This window comes from Chaetodon trifascialis, chromosome 21, assembly GCF_039877785.1.
Source record: "Chaetodon trifascialis isolate fChaTrf1 chromosome 21, fChaTrf1.hap1, whole genome shotgun sequence".
In the NCBI taxonomy this organism is placed as follows: domain Eukaryota; kingdom Metazoa; phylum Chordata; class Actinopteri; order Chaetodontiformes; family Chaetodontidae; genus Chaetodon; species Chaetodon trifascialis.
The window spans coordinates 4,142,433-4,167,832 of record NC_092076.1 but is presented as its reverse complement, the minus strand read 5'-3'; the positions used below and the strand labels follow the sequence as shown (position 1 = coordinate 4,167,832).

General features: G+C 44.7%; 2 protein-coding genes across 3 annotated transcripts in view; both read right to left on the bottom strand.

Annotated features, from left to right (window-relative positions):
• The window catches only part of wnk4a (WNK lysine deficient protein kinase 4a), a 39,231-nt gene extending 20,345 nt beyond the window's left edge, over nt 1-18,886 (bottom strand). For both annotated transcript variants that reach the window (XM_070990550.1, XM_070990551.1), the window contains exons 1-5: nt 18,543-18,886; nt 17,619-18,284; nt 2,249-2,421; nt 1,691-1,911; nt 386-543 (exon numbers count right to left, since the gene is read on the bottom strand). In XM_070990550.1, coding sequence (XP_070846651.1) covers nt 386-543; nt 1,691-1,911; nt 2,249-2,421; nt 17,619-18,251 — 1,185 coding nt within the window. In that variant the 5' untranslated portion in view covers nt 18,252-18,284; nt 18,543-18,886. The remainder of the gene's footprint in view (nt 1-385; nt 544-1,690; nt 1,912-2,248; nt 2,422-17,618; nt 18,285-18,542) is intronic.
• A 778-nt stretch (nt 18,887-19,664) lies between these two features.
• vps25 (vacuolar protein sorting 25 homolog) lies at nt 19,665-25,017 on the bottom strand. The gene is made up of 6 exons (XM_070990649.1): nt 24,921-25,017; nt 23,323-23,468; nt 22,464-22,517; nt 22,252-22,340; nt 21,404-21,479; nt 19,665-20,522 (listed from the first exon to the last, which is right to left on the bottom strand). The coding sequence occupies exons 1-6, from the start codon at nt 24,965-24,967 to the stop codon at nt 20,410-20,412; spliced, it is 525 nt and encodes a 174-aa protein (XP_070846750.1). The 5' UTR covers nt 24,968-25,017; the 3' UTR covers nt 19,665-20,409.
• Between the last annotated feature and the right edge of the window lie 383 nt (nt 25,018-25,400).

Here is a 25,400-nt window from a genome sequence, read left to right as displayed (position 1 = left end):
AGCGTTGAACGGTTTTCCACTGGGGAACGGAATATTCCAGTAAATACGATAGGCAGAACCAGTTAGACGGGATCTCTGAACCAGTAAACACACTAGCAATCAGTGAGGCACACATCTGCGTCATGATTGCAGGCTGAACACAGAAAAGCAGTCAGGTTATGGTACAGTTCTACACCCTGAGCTTGTAACGGACTAAGCTGAGCCTTTAATAGACAAAATGCGGCTTTGGTTCCACATGGGCCCACTCCTCTCCAAGGATTCAGGATATCCAGATGTATACACCAGAGATCCTGGTTCCTATCGGTTTAATCCCAGCGTGCACGCGGAAGAAAGCGGACACATGAGGACAATTACGTTAAATACGGCTCCTCCTTCTTTTACTCACGCTGGTGACTTTACGGTAGATCTGGGCGGCGTTTTGGCACTCGGAGTACGGGTACTCAGAGGTGGCCATCTCCAGGATGCACATTCCAAAGGCGTAGACGTCCACCGCTTCGTCGTACTTCTCCTCGTACATCTCCGGGGCCATGAACTCCGGTGTTCCTGTCAGGGTTCAGAGGTCAACGGTTCTTCTATTACAACGACTGAAGAAGTGAAGGACAATTCAACTTTTATGAACCCAGAGGAGAAGTCTGTCAGAAGTCTTACTGCACAAAGTTGACCTGTTATCAGCCAAACCACAGGACAGGAGCTAGTGCTACCAAATGGGACATGAGTATAAACATGTAATATATGTACTGACAGATAACACTCATGGCCTTCTGGCCTTTGTGGTGATTTTCAATAATAGTGTCTTGTTGTAAAAATAATCTTGGCATGAGTAGATAGAGAATACAACTAAACCTTAAACCTGCACCTATTCATATTTTGGACATCACAACAAGCTGTAAATGCTAACATGGGACGTGTTAGCAAACAGCAGCTTATTTACACATCCAGTATCCATTTAGAGTTGAGTTTCTGTTGAATATTGGCCAATATTGACTCTCCTTTTAGCTCTGTTTTGGTCTCATGAGGGAAACATTTGACTCTTAAGCAGCTAAAAATGCTCACCAGCTAGTTGCTAGCTAAAAATGTGAATGGCTTCTTAATCGGGATGGATGTTAAAGGGTAAAACAGCAACATCTGTATGATAAACATCCTCTGGTGACACAAGCAAAACCGCGAGATCATCAATCAGAACTTTATACACACATTAACATACTTTCAGGTGACGTGTTTATGTGCCATACTGTTTATCTTAGTGCTTTAAAAGTGAATAACCCACTCAGTCCTTGTGCATTGTTGTCTGAAAATCAATTTCTGTTAAATGAAAAACAAAAATCAACTCATTTTCTCTCTCTCCTCTTTATGAATGAAGCATACAGTGTTCAGATTTGGTGACTTGAAGGCTAAAGAGTGTCACTTTGAACAAGCATCAACAAGCCTTTATGCTGCGTCTGATGGCTGACACTCCCTGACAGGGAGGGCCAGTTCCCTCTGAAATTAAAATCCATTTGCGTAATGATGGTGCATTTAAATAGAGGCACGTATGGTTGGCTGTGGGGAAGAAGAAGGAGTCCAAGCAGGAATCAAAATGATTAACTAAAGGCGTAATTTCGAGTTTTTAGGTAGATATAAACTGTTAGATTTTATCAGCTGAAGCAGACACTTGTGTAAATCATCCAAGCTGACCTAAATTCCCACTCACCAATGACACTTTTAGCAAAAGAGGCACTTTTGAGAGTGGCCAGTCCCAGATCGCCAATCTTCACGGAGCCGGTGGGGCCGGTGATGAAGATGTTGTCGCACTTGAGGTCCCGGTGGATGATGGGAGGAGTGCGGGTGTGCAGGAAGTGAAGCCCTTTGAGGATCTGACGACTCCAGCGCTGCAGCAGCTTCAGCTTCATCTCCTTAAACCTCTTCAAGTACCTAAAACAAAAGAGGACGAGGCTAAATCCCCCATTCCCAAACATATCAAAACACTGGAAGAAGAGAAGGTGCCATTAAATAATTCATGTCTTATTTTGGCAGCCAAGGGGAAGTTTTTAAGTGAGCTAGTTTCCTGAATTCCCTCCCAGAAAAAGTGGAGTTATCCTCTGGTCCTTATTCCAGTCTTTTATCACAGCCTTAAAAGCTGTCAAACATGATACAAAGCTCCTCTTTTCTGTGGAAGACATGAGGATATTCGCCATTTGAGAAGCATAACGCCGTCTTTTAGCTAGAATTTCTACTGTAGTTTGAGGGGAAACCAGGCAGAGGGACTCACGTTTTGAGCGTGCCCGAGGTCATGAGCTCGGTCACCAGGATGATGCACTTGTGGCCTTTCACCGTCGACTTCCAGGAGTCGTGGAAGCGGACGATGTTCGGGTGCTGCAGGCACTTCAGCATCTCCACCTCCTCGCTGAAACGCTGTCGCTCCGCCTTGGTCAGCTTGCGGGTCTGCAGAGAAAATCACGTTGCTGTAGTTGCTTCTCTTATTTTGCATGAATTTATTATTATTATTTCTATGTCATTTCGACACATTTCGTTCATTCCACTACATTCATTCGGCTGGATATAGCGCCTCTGTTAAGTCACGTAATTTCAGCTTGGGGGGGGTGGTATTTTGTCTTGTTTTGCCCTGAATAGTCAGTAGCAACGGACCTCCATCTTGCTGTCATCTTCAGTCAGCACAGACGCTGTTATTGGCCGCCAGGGGCAGTTAACATTTTCACGATGGCTGCAGAAATATGCCTTAATTCAGCTGACAGCCACCTGTGACGCTGCGTTTATCTCACCCTTGCTTGTTGCCATATTCTGCCCCTATTTTTGTGGCTGTGGCTCATTTCTGGCTCTAGCTTGGGAACATGACATCCTTCTTTATCCTGCCTGACACTAAGCACAACACGAGACTGATTATATCACTGAAAAAATCTGAGATTTAAAGAGCAATTCTGACGTGGAGAAATTCCCAACGCTGCTGCTTTTACTGCTCCGCTGTCTTTATCGCTGGTAATAAAAGAAGGGAGCGTCAGACCTGTGCTTTTATTCCAGCGGGTAGATGATCGTTACATGTTTGCATCAAATTTTTCTGCTCACAACATGATGCACCTGCACACAGAGTAGTAATGATCAGAAACCTGCTGAAGGTGTTTGCATGCCACACCTCCCAGTCCTCAGTACTCCAGGTAGCTTATTCAGGTTTTTTAACAGCAGGGTAAAAGGACTAAAATCTAGGATATGATGTTTACAAATACATAAGTCGTATACTCCAAAACGGACGATAAGAAATTTAAACATCTGCATTTCACAGCCGGACGAATTACATCTGCTGATAAAGGTCATGTGATATGATTGAAAGCTCACAACTGTGACTAAATGGACCCTGACGAGAGATTGTTTTGTCAAGCATGAAAACGCCGTTGTGTTGACAGTGGAGTTGTAGAGCTCCGCTCTGGTTATGTAAGTCAGTAGCAATAAACACAGCAATTTGATAAATCGCTGTTACTTTAACTAATGAGCTCGCGGCAGGAATGGAAACCACAGGTTCATCCATCTGGGTGACCCCTCCGATTACATAATCACATTTATTTCCCAATAAGGGGGGCTCTGACTTTACAAATTCAAGGAGGAGGTTTCTGAAATCCACGTAAAACTGAACCAAACACTGTAATCACGCCGGACGAACAAAGACATTTTTGTGCTTCCTCTAGGATGAATGGCCCAATTTAGCTGCTGTTGGTGTAACTCTGCCTGTGGTGGGTGGTTAGTGGAAAACTCCTGGGAGACTTCAGGGCCATGAATCCTGCATTGAGAAGAATTCTGGGAAAAATGCTCTGCATATGTTTATGCTTACAATCAAGTTGACCGCTATACGCTCTCTCCTTCCCCTCTGCTCTTTCCCGGTGAGCGAGGAGGCGCTGCCGCTGCTAATGCTAAGCTGCCGCATCAACACAGGAGGCAGCCTGTCTGAAGACCTGCGCTGTCTGAGGTCACGCCACACAAGAGCCCCTTTACCTGCGTCAGTCACCTGTCAAACTCTCATTTTACACCAGCAACTCAAACATGAGGGCTCAAAAGGAAGACAAGGAGGCGACTTCTGAGCGAGCGGTTTGCTTTTAGGTCGACAGTGATCAGTTCATGACGTGAACACAGGCTGCAGCTTATTGCTCATATGTAAGACTTCTGTCAGAAACACTTAGTGGTTTGCAAACAAGGAAAAAAAGAGGAAAAGCAAAGACTATAATGTGTTTAAAACATCAACAGGGCTCAAAAAGTTATTAGATTACAGTCATGTTCATGCATCTTCTAAATAAGTGAGTCCAACTTTAAATTGAGGCAACACGTGCTTGTGTTTTGTCTGGCAAGATGTTTCTTTTCAGGCAGTTTTTACATGAGAGCATTTCACTCATTTCAAGCTTTTTTGTTATTATTTTCAGATATTATAACTTCTTAATGAGATTTTATTATTACTGGCTGTAGCTTCATGCTTGAACCTACAATTTCCAGCATTATGAAGCTGTTTGATGAACACTAACAAGGACAAAACTGCTTTGTCAAAGTCAGAACGTCTTTGTATCCAGACAAATGTGCCTGTCTTCAGTTTGGCTGCACTGCCTTTAAAGTAAGAGCAGGTCATTTGAAAGAAAATGTTTCCACTTGTTTTAAAGATATTGGTTAGTGAAATTTTCCAGTTCGGTTGGAGCATTATTAATTTCAATATTTCCTCAGTTTTACTGCTTTATTTTCTTGTTTTTGATAGCTTAGCTTTTGCATTGCAACTTAGTTTTAAAGACCTTAAAGAGGACAGATTTCAGATTTGGACATTGAGGTTTAATCCCACTACAGATCACTGCACCCTGACAAACACACCGAACATTAAACAAATAATGGCATGAATATAAGTGTGTGTGTGTGTGTGTGTGTGTGTGTGTGTGTGTGTGTGTGTGTGTGTGTGTGTGTGTGTGTGTGTGTGTGAGAGAGAGTCAGTGGGTTTATGGGTTGATGTGCAGCTGGGTATTTATGTATCTAAGGGCGAGAGTGTCAGAGCCCTGCGTAGAGAGCTTTGTCTCCTGTGGACAGTCGCCTGTTTGCTGCACACAGTCAGTGTAACGCGCTTTAGCTGTGGCATGCAGCCGAACCACTTGGAGACCCTGACGCTTCCAAAACCACAGGATTTACTAGAGCTTGGCATGCCGGATGGCATGACTGCAAAATGCTAAAAGGCAACATGCAGACATTTGGCAACTTCAGAGGGACTCTTATGAAAAAGCAAAATCCTTCTATGGCAACTCCGAACAACGCTGTAAAACACGAGCTGCTGAACAAACGGCCGATTCTTTCAGCAAAACCTGTGTTGTTCAAAACAGCACGCTGAGGAAATAATCCTTTAAAATGCAAAAGAGAAAATGTGATATGTAGCGGAAAATTAAGTACAGATGGAAACAACAAGCATGAGCATGAGCTGTGTTCACATTGCGATGCTGTCATCTGATTACATCGTTATCGCGCTGGCTGCTTTAACGGTAGCATAACGCCTCCTCCCAGTGAGCAGGCGCACTTCATCTGTGACTAATGGCAGAAATGAAAACCGACCGCACAGTAATGCTTCAGTTTTACTGCTTCTTACCGTGACAGATACCAGTTCATCTGAGAAAAGTCTAATAAGCATGATGACAAATAACTAGAATGTGTTTCAGTTAGACTTGGTGATATCTATCTGCCCTCTGGCATTTCCCTTCCCTCCGTTGACAAGTGTGCAAGGCCTCTATCAAACTTTTCCATGGGATATTTGACTGCATATATCTGCCACCACCTCTCTCTCCCTCCTCCCCTCTTTGGAAAATGAGGCCAAGAAACGTTGTGTAACGCTGGAGAGAGCGATGCAGGGGGGAGCCGTAAAAACAAACCATCTCCGTTTTGAAAAGACAAGTGGCTTTATCCGCAAAAACAGTCCAGATTCAGAGGTGTGTGAAGCAGCCTCTGCTAAGTTTTCTTCCACCGTCACGTCTTCCAGATGGATTTTTTATTCTTAGCTGCTGGGAGGTGTGTGTGGGTGTTGAGTTGGGGGTCTGCAATAGCTGGGGCTGGAAATACTTGGGCTTAGTGCCATGTAAGTGGAGTTACATAAGCAGTGTTGATGGTAGAGGAGCCACCAGTATTAAGAAGTCCCTGTCTGTCAGCGCCCCTATTATGACAACCAGGACACGAACACGACACGCCAGCCCACTTTTGCACCAAACCAGGTGGTGTGCGCCGCGGCTTAACGCAGGATTGAACATTTTGAACTGTCCTGACGTTACACTCGACGCAGCGTCGGACTGTGGTATCTGCAGGAATCTTGACTAAATGCAGACAGAAAAGTAGGGCAAGTGAAAAAAGGATCCAGTCACACTACTTAAAGCCTGCAGGGGTGTGTGTTAAGGTTACAAGCAGGGGCGTCAATGCATCTTTTCATATTTATGTCTTGAATACTTGGATCTGAATTCAAATTTCTATAAGAGCTGAAATGATTCGGCAGTTTACAGATGCCAGAAAATGACTCAACATTTTAAATATTAATGAATAAATAGTTATTAATTACCGATATTATTAAGAATTTGATTACTTAAAGTGTTAATATCAGTATCAATAAAACCCGTTAAAACACCAAAACAACGTTTTGGTCCGTCTCTCAGTAGCTTCCCCGTCCTCTCTGTGGCCTATTCCTTCCAACTGAAGACATAAATCCTTAAAAACAGGTCACAAATATGTAGTTTCATTAAAAAAACAAAACAAAACAGTAATTTCCTAAAACAGCTGGTCACTGTAGTTTTTAACAAACATTATGTCAACAAGAATAAACAGTGCATTTGTTGGGGACTATTTTCAGCTGCGGATTAATACACATTTGGTGCTTTGTTATACTTCTACAGTACAGAAGGTGTTTGTGGGACTGAGCCAAAATAAACTATTACACAGTCAGTGCTTTGAGCTTAAGCCTTATCCTTTCATTCACATTCGCTACCTCCGGCTCTTAAATGAGGGTTTTTGGTTGTCTGTCAGACGAAAGGCGTCACCTCGGGCTTTGGGAAACTGCATTTTTCACTGTTTTCTAACATTTTAATTAACATAACAATCAAATGATCAGTTGAAAAGAATAAGGCAAAGATGAACTGACCATGAAAACAACTTGAGAGACCATGTTCATAATATGTGAGCTGTAACTTTTTGTGTCAACCCAGAAATAATCAAATTCATCTGACATACTTTTCCATTTACCTTGACCCCTGTTCGAACCCATTACGGGACTAAAAAATAAGCCTGTCGTCTTCTTCCTGACATTAACGTACTATTGGAAGTGCTGCTGACAGGCCATAACTCCTGTGCTCCAGATGCTGACAGTGAGGAGCCCCGCAGACAAAGACCAGAGTTCACAGAGACCTTTTGATGACAGAGGAGACAAGAGACAACCTGCACGGCTTCAGAGGCGGTGACGACTGCCTCGCCAGGCTCTGGGATTGAGGTCAAAGGCAAAGAGAAAGAAAAAAAAAAAAGGTGTGACCTCACGCCTCTAGGACTGACATACCCGCCTTGACTGACATGCACTTAATATAAACACGCACGTAGGCACTTACACTGGCACAGTGTCGCATTTAGACGTTTGCAGGTGAGAACTGAGGTGGCAGTGTGCTCTTTCCAAGGAAAACCTGACATGTTCTGTAAATGGAGCGGGCAGAGGGAGGTTAGCCATTAATCTCATAAGGATTGAGGACTCAAACCAGCCTCTGACTGCTGCTCTCACACTGACAACCTGAGCTGACTGCTGGCGCCCGGCTAATTACCTGCACAAGTAAACGAGACCTAAGATGCCGGATGACACCAACTCTCATGTGGCTGAAGAGTAAAAAGTGGCCTCTGAAGCAAGTCAGAAAAGAGCAAAGCACTTAAATTGTGGGCGACTGTGTAAATTACAGCACTTTCTTATTACTTACTGGTATTGATACATCCACAATAAGCTAATATCAGCCAATATCGACACATATCAGTCTGGCTCTGACTGACCCTCGTTCAGAAGTTGTCCTCTGAGCTGCACCTTGTTTGACAGACTAAGATTGATTGATTTTTTGAGACATATCTCCATCTTTCGCCTGTTTACTTTGTTACTGTTGACATCTCTTAACCTGTGGAGTGTTTGTTTTTAGTGACTCACTGAAACCTTTAACAGTCTTCTATAAACTGTGCAGTGCTTTTAGCACAGCCCTTTCAGACCCCTCTTGCCTTTCAAGCTGAGATCTGTGTTGCACAACTCCAGTAATTGGTAACTTTTCCTTTGCACACTTCCTGCCTGATTCCTTCACATCTATACACACTGTAACATTGTCTTTGGTTGTTTTCTTACGTGGCATCTTGGGATTATGGAAATGACAAAAACGTATTCTGCAGCTGCTCATAGGTGTCCATTAAAAGCTTGAGTTGGACATTGTAATGGCTGCAGCGTCAGCACAGTAAGTATCAATATGTGGGATGTTTAGTGTTATCAGTCACTCGTAAACAGCTCCCTTTGTGGCTTCAACACTCAGTTGGCCTGAGACACTTGGCAGATGACCTCTGAGCCACCTCATGTCAAAGTTAAATGGAGACGAGAGGGCTTCCTTCCACCGATCTGATCGAATAACCCTGCGAGGGAAGGTGGAGGGGAGAGTATTTGGGCCGTCCTCTCAGTGTAATGGCATTTGAAGAGCAGTGTGTGAATGGAACAAACACTTTGTCCTCTTCAGCAAACCCAGCAAACCACAGAAAGATCACAAGATGCCTGGGAGATACGCACTGTTCGAGTTTTAATTCAAAAATACAACAGCAGCCGGGTCAACATGATTGTGGAGAAAAAGCAAAAGGGTGGAAAGAGCTTCGTCACAGGTCGTTGGGTCTAAACTGGAAATGCCATCACGCAGAAATACAGTGACATCCTTTGTATGATGACCAAAGTGTAAACAAGGTGTCAATATTTGCATCATTTCGGTAACGGCAGCAACTGGAATGACTAAAATCAAGCTAAGAGAAAGTTCCTGAAGCTGAAATTTGAGCTAAAACTCACTTTTTACCAGCTTGTTGACGCCTCGCTCCGCTGTACACCTGACAGATCTGAACTTCACGCAGCAGCGGTGCGAGAATTCAAAAAACAAGCGATGTGTCACATGAGATTCTCCCAGAAATAAACAACTTATATTTAGCCGTTCCTCTTCCTGCACGCTGAGGGCCATTATTGAAAAGTGTGTGTAAGGTACACCGGCACACGGCAGCCTGTCATGTCACAGTTACGTCTTCTGCCGCCATAAAGAGCCGAGGCGGACCTGTGGACTCAACTGGCCAGCAACAGCAAAAAAATGTGTGTGTGCATCTTTACAACAGAGAGCCTCTCTGATCAGCTACTGGAACCTCAAACAAACCCATAAACATGTGACTGAATATTTTAAAATCCATGAAATCACCTCATTCTTTTTTGTTAGCGCTTTGATTTCAGTGTTCAAGCTGTGATATTTCAAAAGCTTCTCAGTTACCTCTGACATTTCTAACGGCAGCCTAATCATCGACGTTAGCGGATGTAAACTCCCAATCTGATTACAACAATCACCTCAGCCCGAATCATTTTAAAACGTTTACAATAATTATGGCCCGGGTTGCAGCCTACAGGCCTCAGCAGGCTCATGACAAAACATATCTGAGGAGATTTAAAGGTAGGTCTCTCCTGGGCGGATTCCTGAGGTCTTTATAGGAAAGACCTGGGCTAAGCAGTATTTGCACATACTTGTTTTCATAGTTCTTTTAAGCCTGCTTGGCTGTCACATAGGTGGGATTTGCCAAACAGGAGCAGGAGAATGTAACCACGAGAGGGTCGGAGCAAAGAGCTCCCAAGCTTCAATCAGACAGCTTTTAGCTTTAATATTGAGAAATACTGCTGCGTGCTTGTTGGTTTCTCATGTTCTAATGAGGCCTCAAATCTGCAGGTTTAAATGTTCATTATCAATAAATGGATTTTGATTGAGATGCTCTTTTACAGAACAGGACACTGGATGATTTCTGGATTAGGATGAAACGATTTTGAACTCTTTGTGAAGGGCGCCTTCTCAGAAACTGATATAGAAAGACATTTTCTCTTCTTCTTTTGTTGGTTATCATCTCACACTCTTAAACTTACTGCATCTTAACCCCCAGGCTGAGAGGAAGTAGATTTTCCTTCGGATGACAACAAAGCGGTCACTGTTTTAACCGTGCCGATGCAGAGAGCTCCACACATCTGGAACTCCGAGCCGGACGACATGCTAAGCTTTGCTGGGAACTCGTATTTGAGTGAGATCTGAGCAGGTCGGCGTCAGAGCGAAGCCTTTGAAGTTCTGAGCGCCGGCTGATCTCATCTCAGTCGTTTTTAATATTGCTTTTTATGAAGCTTTCTATAAAGCTGATAAAAAATCCTTGTATAAGGCTTGAAATTCCACATATCTGGAAAGAAACATTCCTCTGTTCACCTCATCATCACAAAAAGATTTGCTCTGTACAGATGTTTTCGGGAACGCCTGGCGAGCTGAACAAGATGGCACATGGATCACGTGTCGCTCGTTGAAGCAGCGCGTTCGGCAACTAGTTTATCTGTACTCCACTTTAGCTGCAGGAGGGGCGCAGCCGCATAGTGTTACACTGACAAACAAGCATGTGCTATCAAGTGCCACTGGCAACCAGGACCGGATACCGTTTACGAAGTGATGGTATGCACACGGTGCCCTTGTCACAGGAAGGCAGCGTGAAAGATTTATGAATCTGTGGCTCAGCTCTGTCCCATAAAGAGTCGAAATGACATCTATATCAAGAGCACGAGCGTGAGCCCTGACTTAAGATAAATGTGACCTGAGAGAGCACCGGGCAAATCTGGGAGGAGACAAATTAAAGCTCTCTGTTGACTGAGAAAACACATTACAGTGTTTGTTGATGTGTTTTGCGAGGTACCAGGTAGAGTCATTACTGTACACCAATGGCCGATTCATCCCAGGACTCACACGGCACATTTACACTCCCGACACCTTCGTCCCGCACGCTCCGACACACACGGCCCGTTCAGAAACGAGCAGAGGTTACACCGCCGAGTCTTTCCCTGACCAACTATGGCCTCAGAGCCCAAACAGCTATTAAAACCTGAGGTCTCTGGTTTGTTTGGGAAGCAGGACTCGGGCCTCTCCGGGGCCCAAACTGCAGTGTAGACCACGTGTTTTCCCCTACAGGAACACACTGTCAAAGCTAAAAACACGGCACACAGCTGATCCAAGGCACTTTTGGCCAGATTCAGCAAAAATGTCCTCAAGGTCCATTCATGTCATTGTAAATAGAATATGTTCAGGTTTTGTTCAGCTGCTCTCATCAAACATGCAAATTAAGATCTCTGGAAAAACGTGATGAACATTTGTGACTTTCACCTGCAGGACTGGTGACACTGGGCTCTATGAGGGCCTTAAATCTGTCAGGAATCATCTTCATGAAGAGAAGTTTTGATATACGTTGACAGACAAGAGGATTAAGCGCTAATCTGAGAATTAAGGCCAAGTCCCAGTAGAGATATGACATATATATACATCATATTTGTGCTCCTTTCAGAGACAGAGACGATGTGATCCTGTAAACACAAGAGATTCGACGCTATTTTGAAAAGATCTCCAAAGCCTGGTGCCAAGAAAGAGCTCCATCTGACAAACATGAACATATTACTGGAAGCTGGAAAACTTTAGACAAGCCTGGACCGCTTGCTGAAATCTCTCACATGAAGAATCGATCTGTGGGAGGATCCCAATAAAAGCGGTGACTCAGCAGAGACAGCGGCTGCGCCAACAGCGCGCTCGCGTACGTAAAATAACAATAGCTCAGTCATTATATCTGGCAGATGGAACCAGTTTCTACTGTGCTTTTTCCACTTAGTGCTCCCAGTACATGGCTGGCAGACTTACATCAAACTCCAGCTGTGAGGCTCTGTGCTCCCAACACATGAAAATAATCATACTCGGAAACACTTTCGTCATGTTTTATCATTACGTGTATGATGTGATAATCATATCTGATATACTCTGTTATTACTTCACAGAATATTATGGATGTTTGTAGAGGGCTTAAACTTAATAGAAAAACAAACAGAGAGGCAGATTACGGTGTTTGCATGTCTGGTAGGCGGGCTAACACTGGTTTATCTCAGATGTCATGTTTAGCTTTCTCTTAATCAAGTTTACAGAAGCTTCATCAAGCCATTCGAAATGCATTATTGCATTTATGTTCCAAGTAATAATATAAGTAATTTGAGGCTCTAATAACAAACTATTGGCATGGAAAATCAAAAATTAAATACACTAATAAACTAAAATTTAAGTCCAGAAGACTACATTGCCTTCAGCATTCCTCCGATTCTTTGACGTCTAAAGGCTCCTCTGAACTTCCTGAAGCATCGGACACGTTTGTGCCGCTCATCTCTCCTGTTAGGGGTCGCTGAGCGGGGCTGCAGCCTCCCCCAGCATGACTCAGGGTACAGTCACCGGTCTATCACGGCTGGAAAAACAAATTCACTTTCACCTTCACACCTACAAGCAATTTAGTTTCCAATAGAAACACAAACAGCCCAAACAGCCCCAGGCCCCTGCGCACTGAGCCACCGTGCTGCCGTCCCAGCTTGTACCTACAGTTTCCACCCTAAATAAGACACTAACATATTATCAACAGCAGCCATTGAGACACTGTTATCTTGCTTCAGAGCTGGGTGCATACTGTGTGATACACACGCGCCGTATCTTGCAGGGCAATCACCAAATGAGCACAGATTTAGTACAGTACAAGCTTTACACGGGACACGGTGCGGCCTTCCCTCCAGGACCGCGCGGAGCTAATGCAAACAAACAAACAGCCCTCGCGTCAACGTGACGTGCTGCCATGTGTAAATGTAGGCTATCATTGCGGGTCTCCTTCACTTTCTCCTCAGAGAACACTGGCAGGCCCTGATAAGCTGGATCTGGCTGCACGACGGGCCCTGCGAGGAAAGACAGTGTTGATGTTGGCCACAGTGGAACTGATAGGAAGCCTCCAGCTCACGTTATGTCACTGAACACTGGCCACATTCAGATAAAGGTTACCCAGCCAGGCTTCCATGAGGCCCAGGCGAGCATGAGAGAGGGCCAACAGGAATCTAGGGTTAGTGCCAACCTCGACTTATGCTTTGTTGATTAACCTCATAACTCAGAATACAAACTGTGCAGACCAGAGCAAGGCGTTAATAAGGCTTTATAGCCTTAACTTCATCCGGTGCTATTATATGAGCTTTACAATGCTTAGATAAAACGTAAACAGTGCAGACTCCAGCGCTTTCTGCCCAATGAGCCCACTTTCACCACAGTAATGGCTCCAGCTCTGTATACAGCAGGCGTGACGTGAATCTTCCACCACCTCTCCTGCACCGATTGTTTAGGCTAGAAAATGTCAGTAAACAGTTAAAAGTGGCCGTCATAAGTTCCCAGAGCTCGTGGGGATGGTTTTAAATTGCTTTTTATGTCCGATTAACAGCCTGTAACCCACAGATGATCAACAGTGATAAAGAACAACCAGAGCAAATATTCAGATTCGAGGCTGGAACCAGTTAATATTTGTTATTGTTTTAATAAGAAACTGAGAGCAACTAATCAGCCAGTTATCACAAGTGTTTTTAAAAGCAGCCACCTCCTCTGCGCTCAAACTGCCCAGCCATACGAATCACAGCTGATGAATTGACTGATAACTAAAAGCCCACAACATCAGCAGAGAGGCTTCATGTCTCGCAGGAAGGAGTTAGAACAAAACTCATTCCTCCAAAAACAATGTTTGTGACCCTCTCCAGAAACAACGACCACACAAGAGCACCAACTTTTACAAGTGGGTATGTTGCGATCAGCAGAAAACTGTCTCTCGGCCTTTATTTACGCACCCAAGGATTTGGCTAATTGGTTGTGGGTGCTGCAGTATTTTTAAATGCATCCAAGCCCATCTAGCATCAAGCACAGCCCTCATAAACACCGACAGTGCTGAAAATACAGGTGGCTGTGGTGATGTAGGGCCCGGTGGAGCTGTTTATGTAGAGCATGATGAAAGAATGAGTGTTGGCTTGGGTTTAAAAATGAAACACGAGAGGATAAAAGTATCCAGCTTTCTGCTGCAGGCTGGAGGAAACGGCTGCCCTTGAATAAGATCAGGCATTGTGCAACCAATTCTCCTTAAACGGGCTCACCAAAAAGGACATGTGCCTCAGTGCACTCGTTCCAGCCAGTTACTCAGTAGCTCAGTGTGCTGCCGCATTCACGGTTAAAAGCCTCTGATTCGGCACAACAATGGACGACCTGTGTTTCATATTGCAGTTAACAGTGGCACACAAAAGCAAATGCGGCAGGTTGTAAACTCGGTGTGGGTGAATGGAAGAAGAAGAGGACAATGCAATGGCTCATCCATTTTTAACCACCTCTGCATATCCTTCAAAGCCCAGTTTATGTTGCCTATATGGCACCTGAGTCACCTGTGAGCCTGTGGGGGAAGGGTTGCTAGGTAGCTGCCAACTGGGAGGGTTTGTTTTTTTTTTTTTGCTGCTGTTGCTTCTTCTGGAAACAGCTCTAAACCTAAAGCCACATGTCTCTAAAGGTCTTCACTCAACTTCACCACAGTATCCTCAAATTACTCTAAAACAAACGATTGAACTGCCGTGATAATCAGACTGAAGTATTTCACTTTATTGTTCTATTTATCAACAAGAACTGCATGTGAATGACAAAACATGAGATTCACAGGTCTGTAAAAACACCAAATGATGACTATTTCATACGCAACACAAGGAAATGCAGCAAGCAGCAGCAGGAAAACTAAACAAAAAGCTTCAGTAGGACATACAGAATGTACAGGGATGAACAGAGACAATAAATCAATCTTACATGTGAAATAGATGTCGCGGCGCATTGTGAAACAGAAAGGTTTTACACTCGGACTGTGCGGACATCAGCGGATATTTTAAATCTGTTGGTTGGTGTGTGTGTGAGGTAGAGGGTTTAGTGTGCCTTACTGGTGTTTGATTGGTCAGAGCGCTGAGTGAAAATGGTTTGTGTGCAGACGAGACAAGGAAGATCACAGAGGGACGCAGAGGTCGGGAATATCTGATATTTGGTCTAAAATGTCTCAATTTTTGTAAAGTGAACTGGTCTGTGTGCTGTTTAACTGGAAAACTCCTACAAAATGACAATAACTGACAGCTCTTGTGTGTTTTTTAAATCAGCCGGCACATATCTGTCATAAACAAAACAGAGCTGATGACATTTTCCATGATTTTACATTGTTCGGTCACTTATCATTTACAGCAACACGGCAACATGTGCTTCTGTTAGTGGGAATATAAATACATGCAAACATCCATAAAGCTTTAACGTGAAAGCGTCTTTAGTGTGTTTAGTGTCAGCGATGTTTGAGCCTGGTCTTCCTCAGACATCAGAAATGTTATTTTTCTTAAATATGTCATATATTCATGTCATTTCCTTCATGTACTGTAAGTGTGAGGGAGATCAGTGTGAGTCCAAACACAACATAAACTCACGTTACTGGCTTTTCTATTGTTTAAACAGCATCATAGCTTTAGTATCAGCCACTCGGTTTATTCTTGGTCTCTTATCGGTCGCAGTTTATGAGCAGTGACCTGACACTGGCTGAGCGGCGGTGTTGCATGTCATGGAAGAATCTAAAGGTATTGTTTACTTTTTGTGTGCCGGCACAAAAAGTTCCCGCAGACACCGCCCAGACTGACCTGTGCTCAGTGGAACAGCACAGGCGACGCGCTGTGGACGGAGGACACCTTTGGTTCACTGTATCAGAGAAAAATCTGTCTAATTCAAATGATGATCTGTGTCAGCGGGACTAAAGCAGATGCTGTTTGAAGCCTCTTCACAGTCTGATCAGCTGATCTTTCTGCCTGCAGATTACAGCTCAGGCTCTGTAATACATAGTTAAAAGAGCTTAAGGCATTTCTACCTGACTTGTAATGACGCACCTTCACCTGCTGCTCTATCAACATTACAGAGGTGATTGTGTTTAGCCACCAACAGCCAGCTTCTGTGCTCATTGAAGCAATCAAGGACACATGGGGAGGACGGGGAGGTGATTTCAGCTAAGAAACTGCAGCTGGGTCTTTGGGGCTGACTTCTCACAACAGTAACCACATCAACAATGGCCACCTTTAAGCTTATTAGGAGCGATTAAGGAGCTTAACTGGGCTCACGTCTCAAGTAAAGAGCTGAAATGGCATGCTCGTTTCTGAAGCGGCCCCTTGCCAAAGAGCCGCGGGCACCGCGTCGCTCTTTTCACTCTGCAAATGCTTTAAAAGTCTGGATGGACCCCCGCTTGCGTTTGACTTGAGGGTGCGCAACATCCACACAGCGCAGGTAAAGGGGACATCTGAGTGTCTCCGGCTCTGCCTTCCCCCAAACGGACACCTGTTGTGTGAATTGACAGGTGGGCTCTTCAAGTCTCAACCTGCTGCTGCTGGCGCTTGAGCCTTGAGGGCAGATTCACTTCACCCCGTATAATCCCCGACTGTGTGCCACCTGCAGAGCTTTAACGCAAGACGAAGCCATTACGCATCGTTTCTTGAGTAAAGCCAGAAAGTGCTTTCATGTGCGGCGGTGTCTTCAAACAACCTCCAATATCTGTAAGAGTGAAGAATAAAAAGTGATCGCACGCCAGTGTTCAGTCCAAAGCCAGCGGCAGAGGGTTGAATTGGAGGTTTGGAGGGCACGAGGGCGCAACCTCGCACCTGAGAAGGCTTACATGGCTGCCAGACACTGATACCAACGCACGTCACACACAGCAGCAAATGTTAAGGGAGGACTTATCTTAAATCTTTAAATCCTACGCTGTGCTATCAAACCATGTCAAGTGAGAGAAGAGGCAGCTGTCCCGCAGGCTGTCTGGGGCCCGCATGCCAAACGCTGTGGCATGAGACGGCCTGACAGCTCTGGATGTTTTCATCAGGCCGCAGTTGGTCAGCCTCGCTTCTGATGTTTACGCGCCACACGTGAGCGCAAAACCCGGAGATGTTATCCCGCAGATCCCCCGGTCCTGCCTCTCAGGATGGAAACATTTCACAGCACAAGTGCAACTATTATCACACAGACTCTGAGGCTGGATCGCCGGAGCCGACCGTAAACGCTCTTTGGGTTGGGTTTAGTTTCGTTCAGAGGGCGAGCCTCGTTAATGAAAACAGAGATTAGAGGGGATCACGGCAGACGGAGCGGTTCAGCTGGAGCTGGCTGCTGACAGGATGACCCAGGCTGCCTGACACAGCCCGACTCAAGGTCAACAAGGAATAATATTCAGTAGATTAGCTGCTTCACGTCGCCTCTGATGACCTGCGGGGGGGTTAGAGCTGAGTGGGGTAGGAGGGCGGGAAAGTACCAGCATGTATCTGATCTAGGTTTGCTGCTGGAGGAGAGAAAGGAAGATAAACTACAGTGAGAAATCTGACTGAAAACCAAAGTCTCTGGTGTGGGATTGTACAGAAAGAGGGTTCATATTTGGATGTGAGTGGACAAACTATTATTTCCACATGAAAACAAATTAGCATCGACAGTGAAACGTGAAGGAAGCCATCCTACCTGTAGCTCACACCATGCCACCTCCACCGTCGTCTCTGTGTCTAGTCCCTTATAGACCGTCTTGAAAGACCCCCTTCCAATCTCTATGTTGAATTTGAGATATCTTCCCTCGGGCGAGGTCGCCACCGCTTTGGTCTCCACGTCCTCTTTCTCTTCCTGCTCCCACTGAGTATCAAACGTGATGCGAGACAAGATCTTGTGCTGTTTATTGTGAAGTTCATTTTCTGACTCCGAGCTGGCGTCCTGGGCGCCGGTTCTCGGGACGGGGTCCCAGTTCCCGCTGAGAGACCCGGCGTCGGGCTCTTGGCTGCAGGGGGGCGTGTTGGAGCTGTTGCCCGGGCTGGAAACTGGGGAGGGCGACGGCGGAGAGTCGTCGGTTTTTTCATCCTCTGCTCTGGACTCGGGCAGGGTTACAATATTCTCAGCTGACCATGACAAGGCTTTGGAAAGGACGCCGCTGTACAGAGGCGAGTCAATGTCCATGCTAATTTTCTGCAGCCCGTAAGAGTTTCTCCGTGCACCCAAACCGTGCGTCCTCAGCACGGATGGCACCCGGGACAAGCAGTCGTCGGTCATATCCATAGCGAGGCCTGGGAAACCGCGTCCTGGTATCTCAACCTGTGCGTGTGACATTGTGGCAGGTTCAACGCCTTCTTGATTTAGTGCCTAAATGTGGAAATGGCACCAGGACAAGTACCGTTACTGCACGTTCCGAGTTACTTTTCCATGATGTCAGTGAAGACAGAGGCTTTAAACAAAGGCTGACCACAAAATAACAGGTCTCTGACATGACTTACAAGACAAGATTAAACACGCCTGTCAGCATCTCGGCTGACATTACCTGTTGCTGTAGTAAACAATAGGAAAACCTCCTAAGTATACACAAAAAAAAACAAAACAGAAAAGTGAGACAAATGTACTTACTCATCTCAGCCGCTGCGTAAAAACAATTCATAAACCCATCGCGCACATGAGCGCAGACTGACGCATAGTTCCGTGCAAACAATAAGAGCTGTCCTCTTCTCTTCTCTTGGCAAAGTCCTCAGCCATAACCTCCGGTGAAAGGACGGCGCTGCCTATATCAACAGAGCTCCGGAGGGCTGTGCGTACTGTGCGCTCCCACTGCGCGCTCCCAACTCCGCCCCTCGCAGCTTTGACGCGCTAATAAGACGATCCAGGGGGAGTAATTACTATAGTGTGATCTGAGCAGTGTTTGCAAACTAATGTTCTTTAAAACCCAGCGTGTCATTGGGATGTTTATATGTTCCTTTTTGGTTCTGTATATCTTTAAAATCTAACTGTAAGTTGCATAAGTTCTGAATAATTTCCACATTTCCTTGCGCTGATTAAGTGGACACGTGCCAGACTTCCATCTCATCGTTCTGCTGTTGACTTCTCAGGAAACAGCAGGACAGAAAGTCTCCTCTTCTAATTGGTCCGTCTCGGACCTCAACGTCTCTTCTTCCTCTGAATTAAGATAAACTGGAGTCTCTTCACTGCAGGTTTCTCTCAGTCTGTCGTCATTTAATCAACCTGAATGAGCGCGATACGAGGCCCACGGTGGGAATGTGCAGCGCGCGGGCCTCACCTGCAGAGGGAGCCACACCGAGGAGACACGCTGCTGAAACAGGACACCTTTATCAGCCGAGGCCACGCTGGGCCCCACCTGTTCCGCATGCACACACACGGAGTTATCAGAAACACACACACACACACACACACACACACACACACACACACACACACACACACACACACACACACACACACACACACACACACACACACACACACACACACACACACACAGGATTCCCTGGAGCTGTATCTTCCGCAGAGGCCGGGTCGGACAGCACATGATGCCAGTGAACCGTCCGGTCTGCAGCCAGTCTCTGCAGCTGCAGGCAGAAAGTGGAGCAGGACATCTCCATCAGTGTGGCTCGAGCCTGTCGGTCTGCACGCTGCGGGGCGCTGTTAATATTTACACACACAACATCCCAGACCGCTCCAGAGCGTGAAAGACAGTTCAGAGAAACAAGCAAATTTAGCAAATTTCTAATTTATTTTTCTACAGGATATGAAAAAAGGAGGTCGGATATACACAGAAAGAGCGCGAGAGAGAGCATAACAGGAGTGTCACAGTAGCTACTGCACAATAACAGGATGACAGCAATCTGTACACTGAGTCCACTATTATTACACTCAGCTGAGCCGAGCCGGGATTGGTGGTCCGAGTCTCTGTGGAGTTCCTCTTCTGGAAGCATTTATTCTCAAAATAAAAAGTCTCCCCCGCGTGTCGTGTTTCTTTGGGATGTCTGGCTGGAACAGAGGAACAACAGCCGAGCGAGAGGTCCAGAGCTAATTATACCGCAGGAATTTGTTAAGAGGGAAAATCTGGATAAAACTAGTCGTATTTACAATAAAGAAAGAGCAAAGTTACAGCTGGTGGGGAAAGATTTCCCCCGACAATGTTCAGCCATGACAGTGTTCACCCTGATAGATTCATTGCATGGTTTGACGGCAGCAAATGTTACCTGACAGCTTTAAACACAGTGTCACCTAAAGTGTCCCCCCCCCCCAACCCCCAAACACTTAGAAATGATATTAGTTCTCTTCCAATAAGAAAAGGCTTTGAAGTTGGGCAAACCAAAAGGCAACTGCAGCACCAGCATCCTCTGGGCTGGACAGCGAGGTGCACCTTGTTTAGTCTTAAATGGCTAAATCTTAAAATTTGCCTGTAAGGTACAGTATGACAGCTCCCAGACAGAGTGTGTGTGGTTCCAGCACCGTTTCAGAAGAACTTCACGCCCTTCCCGTCATCCATGGTGATGACCTCCGCTTTGCCTTCTGTTTGTAACGCCTGCAGCGAGCGCAGCAGCATCCACTCCTCTAAACCGTGGAACTCTGCACGAACAGACGACAGGAGGTACGATGAGAATAACCTGCTTTTTACATCTCAAAACAAGGTTACAACCAGCTCAGGACTGCAACATTTCAGGGCTGCTATTAAAAAAACATCAGGCAATTCTACTTAGAAAAAAAAGGAGGAAATAAATTACTTAAAAAGATGTCACCGCATCTACGGAGCCCCTAAACTGCCACAAAGAGAAAAAAAAACTATATCGAGTGCACAAGATGCTAAAACGTGCATACGAGATACTAAAACATGCGCACAAGATGCTAAAACATGCGCACATTTAAGCTAAATCGTATGCTCGATTTAATTAACTCATTCATTATACAGACAGGTGGCAACACATCCTACGGAGCCCCAAAAGTGCCACAAATGAAAAAAACAAACAAACTATAGAGTGTACGAGATGCTAAAACGTGCACATGAGATGCTAAAACGTGCCCACGAGATACTACATTGAGTGCAACAGATGCTAAAACGTGCGCAAAAAATACTAAATCGAGCGCACAGGATGCTAAAACGTGCGCACGAGATGCTAAATTGAGTGCACGAGATGCTAAATTGAGCGCACGAGATGCTAAAACATGTGCACAAGATGCTAAAACGTGCGCACAAGATACTAAATCGAGCGCACAAGATGCTAAAACGTGCGCATGAGATACTACATCGAGCGCAACGGATGCTAAAATGTGCGCTCGATTTAGTATCTCCTCCGTACAATATCGTTTTGTTTTTTTTTCTTTGTGGCACTTTAGGGGCTCCGTACTTTCCACATGCTAACTCTGAGTCATTACATTTAAATACAGTGATCAATGAGCCCGATAAAAATGCACCAATGCTGACTCGTCTTAACATTTTAACGGCGCCGTACCTTCACCCTCCGTGTCGTCCCCGTTGGACAGCTCGTAAAGCGTGAACACAGAGTTGACCATCCCGTTTTTGGAAACCTAAAACGTTAAAGAACAGAACAACGATCATTCTCATCATCAGAATCCATGACAACAGGCAGGACGCTCGCTGAGAAAAGATGTATTTTCCACGCTGGAGGGACGAGAACATGACATTTAGGTGATGATTTCTCAAACGGTTGTAATGTTTGACTGTGATTTCAGTCCATTAAGATCTCCAGGATCCTGTTTCTCCAGCTTACTCAGAGTGATGAGGGCAGCGCTGACATGCACTGCAGTAACCTGGTTACTGTAAAAGCATTGTACAGCGTTTGCATGCAGAAGGTCCATAATCAGATTTCTCCTCAACCTTATTTTGGAAGCAGCGCTCATTTATTTTGAGTAGAGATACGTGACACTGATTCCTGATTTTTGTGTGTGTTTCAGAGGAAAGGCTCTCATGCTTTTGCTTATAAATAGACATAAGTTATGTGGTGGAAACATGTATTTAGACATAAGAAGACTGCTTTCTGTTACTTTCTCTTTCCTTTTGACTGATATTACTTGTCTCAGGGATACTTCCCCTGTCTGAAGTCTTTGTCCTGCACATGCTTACGTGCAAAAAGCTGATAAAAAATCTGGTTACATGTATACATGTGCCAGAAACTGGTGGTCTAAGTGGGAAATCTAGCTGTGGAAATCATACTAAACAACATCCTCTGACAGCATCACATTACTCTCCTTTCAAATGTACCCTTACTCCCTCCTTTTTCAGCCCCACATGTGCACAAATGTACAGTTTCACAGCACCAGCTGACGTGTGATGACTCACCCACTGGTATATTAGCTTGCCCCATTCCTCCGGTCGTCTCCACATGACTAAACACCGAGACTTGTTTTTGTCCAACCACTCCAGGTTCCCTGGGGTCAGACGACACAGCGATAAAAAAGTTTATTACCGCTGGAACGACTTCACGGTGAGACAACGAGAAAAGCATTTTTAGTCTCAAGACTGCACAAACATGGAGGCAGAACAAAACGTACCTTTTTTCCTCAATTCCTCAAACACAACTTGAATCGCTTCCATTGACAGTTTTCCTGAAATTCAGTTAAGGTCAAGCAAAAAGAGGAACAGATGTAGACGAGCACAAACGATTAGTCTAAATTTTAAAACCTGTCATCTACTCTCAACGCAGAAATGCAGAAATTAAGAAAATACTTGACTAAATTTAAAAAAACGATGCAGAAGAAGCAGTCTTTTTTAGTCCAAACGTTCTTCCTTATCAAAACCTGCTGCCTACATTTCCCACAATGCCACTCAGCACATAGCTCTTTTATATTTAGAGGATGGCTAACAGTGCTTTTGAATGACTTGTGTGCATCTTTATACATGGTGGATATACTTGGATTTAGACGGACTGTAGTTGCGTGTTGATGCCTACCGATGCATTCAATGTAGTATATACACTTACTGGTGTGCACCAATTAATGAAAATGTTAGCATGAATCGTACCATATGTACAACATGCCACTCCAAGGCTCCTTAAACTCCAGTAACAACAGGAAAACTGACTTACAGGAGACAAAATGTGCCCAGTGATCATGTTGATATAACTTCCTGTGCTGAAAACGACTTTGAATTCAAATTTAGTAACACGGGCTGCTGCGTTGTTGTAGAGGGGAGCTAGTGAGGCAGCGTTATACTGAAAAGTATTTAAGACCTTCCCTGATTGTGAGCATTAAAATCATGAGGTGTGTGATTTCATGTCCTTGTAAAGGAGGCACAAACATGAGAGACAATATGAACTGAAATGTGTTCTGGAGTAAACAATTCATGAGAGGATCTTCCGTCGCGCCGTATAACGCTGGCCTTCACTGAACCACAGGTGGACTGTTCGGATACGTTCTATCTTCTTGTTGTTGAACACGGGGCTTTCCTGAGCCTCCATGACGTCCAGGGTGTAGAGCTTGTGATGCCGGCAGTATGACAGAGCCAGGGAGCACCACGCCGCCAGCTGTTTCTGTCTTGTATCAACATTGGGCTGTAGCCTGTCCACAGAGAGACGAGGACGAGATGTTAGCACAGCTAGCACAAAGCAAACCGTGGGCCAAAAACACTGCTAGCACAAGACAAGATTCAGTCCGTCTGCACATTCAGTGCATGGGCATGTCTACCCCATCTAACACACTGGGGTTGAATTAGCACACTGACTGCAAGACAGATCTTATCACCCAACATCAGCATTAAACCTCATTAATGCTCTGAGACCAAATCCCTGCAGCCAGGTTCCAAAATGTGGTGGAAAGCCTTCTTAGAAGAGCGGAGGCTGTTATAGCAGCAGATTACGGCCCCTGGTTTAGGACTGAGACGTTCAACAATCATAGACCACATGTACAGAGAGTACAGCGCCTGTTTCTTAAAGCCAGATATCGTCTCTGACAGAGCGCACAGTGCCAGTGAAATGGTGCATTCAAAAGGTTATGACACTCTGTTCTGTTTGAGGCCTGTTTTTTTTTATCTGTTGATAATCTGAAGGGAATAATCAGCATTTCTGGAGTAAAAAGACCACAGCAGGCAAAAGTCAACACACCAATCACACATTAGCAGGGATTTAAAACACGTCTGAGAGGAACACTTATCAAGAGCCAGCGTGCATTAATCGACCTACAACACAAAACACACATGCAGGACATGATTGTGTTCCCTGTATTTGCTTGGTATCAGGACTCAGTTTGCTTTCAGGGAAATTCGACTCTGAGGTCTTACTAATATCCAGCCGGTGCTCCACCACAACCTGTGACCCTGACAAAGACTGATGTGCTGCCAGGTAAGGAGTCGGTGCTCTGTGGACTCACCTGTTCCTGCTCTCTCTGCTCTCAAAGGTTGGGATCTTATCTAAATACTCACAATTCTTTAGCTGCTAGCAAAATCTGTGACCCAACATTTTGGTACTATACTAGCTTTTAGCACATAGCATGCTGTCATTATGTAAAAAGGCAAAAAATAGCTGAAATTCCACACCAGATCATTCAGTCTGATGGGTCACGTAATTGGCTGTATCAGCGGATAATAGGTGGTAAACATGTCAGTATCTTATTAGTGCTTTGGTAGCTGACAGTTGAAGCTGAGGCAGTGTTGGCTATTTAAACAGCTAGCTAGAGCTAACAGCTAAACTAGTTCTTTAAAACTTGCACACACCATCACAAATGAACCAGATGTTGATGGCTATAAACACTCGCATGCAGTCGAGCCTTAACGATCTGCTGAATAGAAACAAGTGGAGCTGTTATATAAACTTTAGAAAGCCAGTCGCTAACCTGGGTGTGCAAATCCACTTCCCTAGCAATCTGTTTTGTTTAGCCAGTTAGCCGGCTAACATGATGGTAGCTCGCAAATCAACACACTTCGATTCAGTAACATGAACAATGGAGGCTAATAAACAGAGCTAATTAATCTTTTAAAACAGTCCTTTAAATATGGCATAGAAAAAGATGACTCACGTAAAAAACGGTGGGAAATTATATTGCCAGGGCCACTCAAAACTCATTGCAGTTGATGCGGTGCTCACAGCTGACAGCTTCCGGAAGCGCGTCCGACCTCTCAAATGGTTCCGACTACAAACAAAGATTCAGCAATGCCTGGATAAAGTGAGAATAGACATGAATACGAATAGGTGTAAATAAAAGTTTTTTAAAAATTATCCAAATAAAAAAAAAACAACTTAAAAATGGAACTGAAGTTTATGAATTACCAACAGTGCATTTTCTAAAATATTGTACTTTTGGAGGCTCTTAAAGTTTTTGAACCCTGATCATGCATGACAAATGAACTAAAATTTTAACCTTACTACGCACGTATAAGTTCCTCCAAAGTGCAGTACTTTATTCAATGTATGTAGTTACAATGGACGCTATACAGTTCTTACTTACCTTCCATCAAATATAAATGTAGTACAATACAAGATCGGACTATATTCAAAT